The following is a 3,856-nucleotide window of genomic DNA, read 5'->3' as shown; positions in this document are numbered from 1 at the left end:
ATTAAACGATAAAGGCTTTACAACTAAGAAAGCTAGAAAATAAGAAACACTCAGGATCTAATTCTAAACCAACTACACACGACTCCTACAAACTTGGAAGGACCAAATCAAACTAGAAAGTTAACATAAATAGACACGAAGACTGCCAACGTTTATCCATCAGAAAATGCCAAAAAGATCTCAACTTGTTTGGGACAAAGAAGGTATATATCACAAAGAAGATCTCAACTTGTTAGACGTGTTACATGTTGTTTGCTATCTCTGTTCTTGCGCCTTGTAACCTAATCTTTTCCGTCATTTCCCGGTTAACCTATGTTGGTTTAAGCTTGAATAAGAAGATAGCTTGAGATATAGGCAAGGAGTCCTAATCCTATCAAGATTTGGAGATAGAAACACAATAAGTTTAGGAGTTATCTAATGTTGTGTTTATCTAATAGGGTTAGGAAAATATAAGCTCTATATAAGTAACTATTGAGATGTGATAGTACTTACAAGAGTTTAAGAGTTTGAGAGCTTGAGTTTTGAGGTTAATTTTCCCAAGTTATAATAAGAGAGTTCATTCTTATTTGATTCTTAAGTTCTATATTTGGTATCAGAGCCTTACAAAATCAATCTGCTTGACTGATATAAGATTTATCGGAGATGGGAGAACTTGCAGTTATGTCAACCGCGAAACTAAAGGTGGGAGAGCAATCTTCTGTCAAGTGCCCTATGTTGAATTCGGCAAATTACACAGTATGGGCTATTAGGATGAAGAATATACTTCAAGTTCACAAAGTATGGAGTATTGTCGAGAAAGAAGCAGAGGAGGAAGATAAGAATGCCCTAGCTATATCTTTACTGTTTCATGCAATACCGGAAGTCATGGTGCTACAAGTCGGAGGTTTGGATACGGCTAAGAAAGTGTGGGATGCCATCAAAGCTCATCACGTCGGTGCAGAGAGAGTTAAGGAAGCGAGATTGCAAACATTAATGGCCGACTTTGATAGGTTAAAGATGAAGGATACGGAGAAGATCGATGACTTCGTCGGCAAGTTATCTGAGATAGCTTCGAAGACTTCTGCCCTAGGAGAAGAAATAGAAGAATCAAAACTTGTCAAGAAGTTTCTTAAAGGTCTTCCTCGAAAGAAGTTCATTCATATGGTGGCATCTCTTGAGCAACTTCTTGACCTAAAAACCACAGGTTTTGAAGATATTGTGGGACGACTCAAAGCCTATGAGGAGCGTGTATCGGAGGAGGATGAAACTCAAGAAGAGCAAAACAAACTAATGTATTCAAATACAGAACAACAAGCTCATCGCGAGTTCTCTTCAAACCGTGAGTATCAAGATGATAACAGAGGATATCGAGGACGAGGAGGACGATCATTCAGGGGACGAGGTCGTGGTCGAGTTGGAGGAGGTAGAGATACTTCAAAAATCATGTGTTTTAGATGTGACAAGATGGGACATTATGCCTCAACCTGTCCAGACCGTCTCCTCAAGTTACAAGAAGCACATGAACATGATAAAGACGACACACAGGAAGCAGATGAGCTTATGCTACACGAAGTCGTTTATCTGAACAAAGAGAAGGTAATGCCAAGTTCATATGATCTCAATAGTGGAGAAGATATGTGGTACCTTGACAACGAAGCAAGCAATCACATGTCTGGAGATAAGCGTTATTTTAAGAAGATCAATGAGGCTATAACAGGGAAAGTAAAGTTCGGAGATGACTCTCGAATAGACATCAAAGGCAAGGGTTCGATTGAATTCATTGACAGAAACGGAGAAACCAGAATCATGAATGATGTCTACTATATTCCGAGTCTTAAAAGTAACATTATCAGTCTAGGACAAGCAACTGAAGCAGGGTGTGATATAAGATTGAAAGGGGGAATGCTTAACAATGCACGACCAAGATGGGAAGCTACTCGTTTCTGCGACAAGATCAAAGAACCGACTTTATAAGGTCCGAATGGGAATAAAAGACACTGTATGTCTTTTGTTTACAGCAACTAGCGAGTCGAGCAAATGGCACGCAAGGTTGAGACACGTTAACATGGAAACTATAAAGTCTATGGTTCATAAAGACTTAGTAGTTGGACTTCCTCACATAGCTTTTGAGAAAGAAATTTGCGGCTCGTGTCTACTAGGTAAGCAAACGAGACAGACTTTTCCCCAAGCAACATCATACAGAGCAGAAAAGATTCTTGAGCTCGTCCATGGCGACTTATGTGGGCCAATATCTCCTAGTACAGTCCCTGGAAACAAGTATGTGTTTGTCCTCATCGACGATCACTCTAGATATATGTGGACCATCCTCATGAAGGAGAAGAGTGAGGCTTTGGAGAAGTTTAAGAAGTTTCGAACTATGATAGAGCAAGAAACATGACATAAAATACAGACCTTTAGAACCGACAGGGGAGGTGAGTTTGTCTCTGGTGATTTTAATCTTTATTGTGAAGAGGCAGGGATCAAGAGACACCTCACAGAACCGTACACGCCGCAGCAGAACGGTGTGGTGGAGAGACGCAATAGAACTATGATGGAGATGACTAGAAGCATGCTCAAACATATGAAGGTTCCTAACTACCTATGGGGAGAGGCTATAAGGCACACAACCTATCTTCTCAACAGAGTTGCGACTAGATCACTCAAAGAAAAAACTCCATATGAAGGTCTACGCGGAAGAAAACCAAATATTGCTCATGTTCGAATTTTTGGTTGCATAGGTTACGCAAAGCTTGTCAAGCCACATCTCAAGAAGCTTGAGGATAGGTCACGAATGTTGGTTCACTTGGGCACAGAACCTGGCACGAAAGCTTACAGAATGTTTGATCCAGAAGTCCAGAAAATAGTAGTAAGCAGGGACGTCATCTTTGACGAGACAAAAGGCTGGAACTGGAGTCAAAATCAAAGCGTTGCAGGAACTTTCAGTATAAAGCTTGGAGCATATGGCAATCATGGAATCCAAGAAGTTCAAACTGACAACAAGGAGGATAAAGACACTAGTGAGAGTAATGTCTCTGGTCTCGACATTACATATGGAGACGAAACCGAAGTAAAAGAGGAGGAAGAGGAAGAAACAGAGCTCGAAACAGAGTTCGAGCTAAGAAGATCAACAAGGGAAAGCAACAAGCCTAAATATCTAGAGGATTATTGGTTATTTCTCGCAGAAGAGGAGGGAGAAGACCTACTCTTGGTTTTGAATAATGAACCAAGAAACTACAGAGAAGCAGAGGTATCAAAGGAGTGGAGGCTTGCGTGTGAAGACGAGATAGCTTCAATCATTCAGAACGGAACTTGGACTTTGGTTGAACTTCCTCTAGGTGCAAAGGCAATTGGTCTTAAGTGGGTGTTTAAGCTAAAGCGCAACTCAGATGGAACTATAAAGAAGTACAAGGCGAGGTTGGTTGCCAAGGGATATGTGCAGCAATACGGAGTAGATTTTGACGAGGTCTTTGCACCTGTAGCTAGAATTGAAACAATTTGGCTTCTCATTAACTTAGCAGCTTCAAACGGATGGATGATACACCACCTTGACGTCAAGACTGCCTTCCTGCATGGAGAATTGAAGGAGGTGGTCTACGTATCGCAACCAGAGGGGTTTGAAGTTAAAGGATCAGAAAGCAAGGTTTACAGATTAAACAAAGCTTTGTACGGTCTTCGACAGGCGCCACGAGCATGGAACAACAAGCTTAATACGATTCTCTGTGAGTTGAGCTTCCGTAAGTGTTCGAAGGAGCCGTCAGTATACCGGAAGAGAGTGAGAGGGCATCTTCTAATTGTTGCCGTTTACGTCGATGATTTATTTGTTACCGGCTCAAGCATTGAGCTTATACATGAGTTCAAGAGGGAGATGTCAACTAAG

The 3,856-nt window shown here is 41.2% G+C and overlaps 1 protein-coding gene across 1 annotated transcript; it reads left to right on the top strand.

The window, feature by feature from the left end:
• Positions 1–642: 642 nt before the first annotated feature.
• On the top strand, positions 643–1,953 carry LOC130511270 (uncharacterized). Its single transcript, XM_057008184.1, has one exon. The coding sequence runs from the start codon at positions 643–645 to the stop codon at positions 1,951–1,953; it is 1,311 nt and encodes a 436-aa protein (XP_056864164.1).
• The last annotated feature ends 1,903 nt before the right edge of the window (positions 1,954–3,856 follow it).

The sequence above is a fragment of the Raphanus sativus genome, chromosome 4, assembly GCF_000801105.2.
Source record: "Raphanus sativus cultivar WK10039 chromosome 4, ASM80110v3, whole genome shotgun sequence".
Taxonomy (NCBI): Eukaryota; Viridiplantae; Streptophyta; class Magnoliopsida; order Brassicales; family Brassicaceae; genus Raphanus; species Raphanus sativus.
Note: the sequence above shows the minus strand (reverse complement) of the source record. Positions and strands in the feature narration are given on the sequence as shown.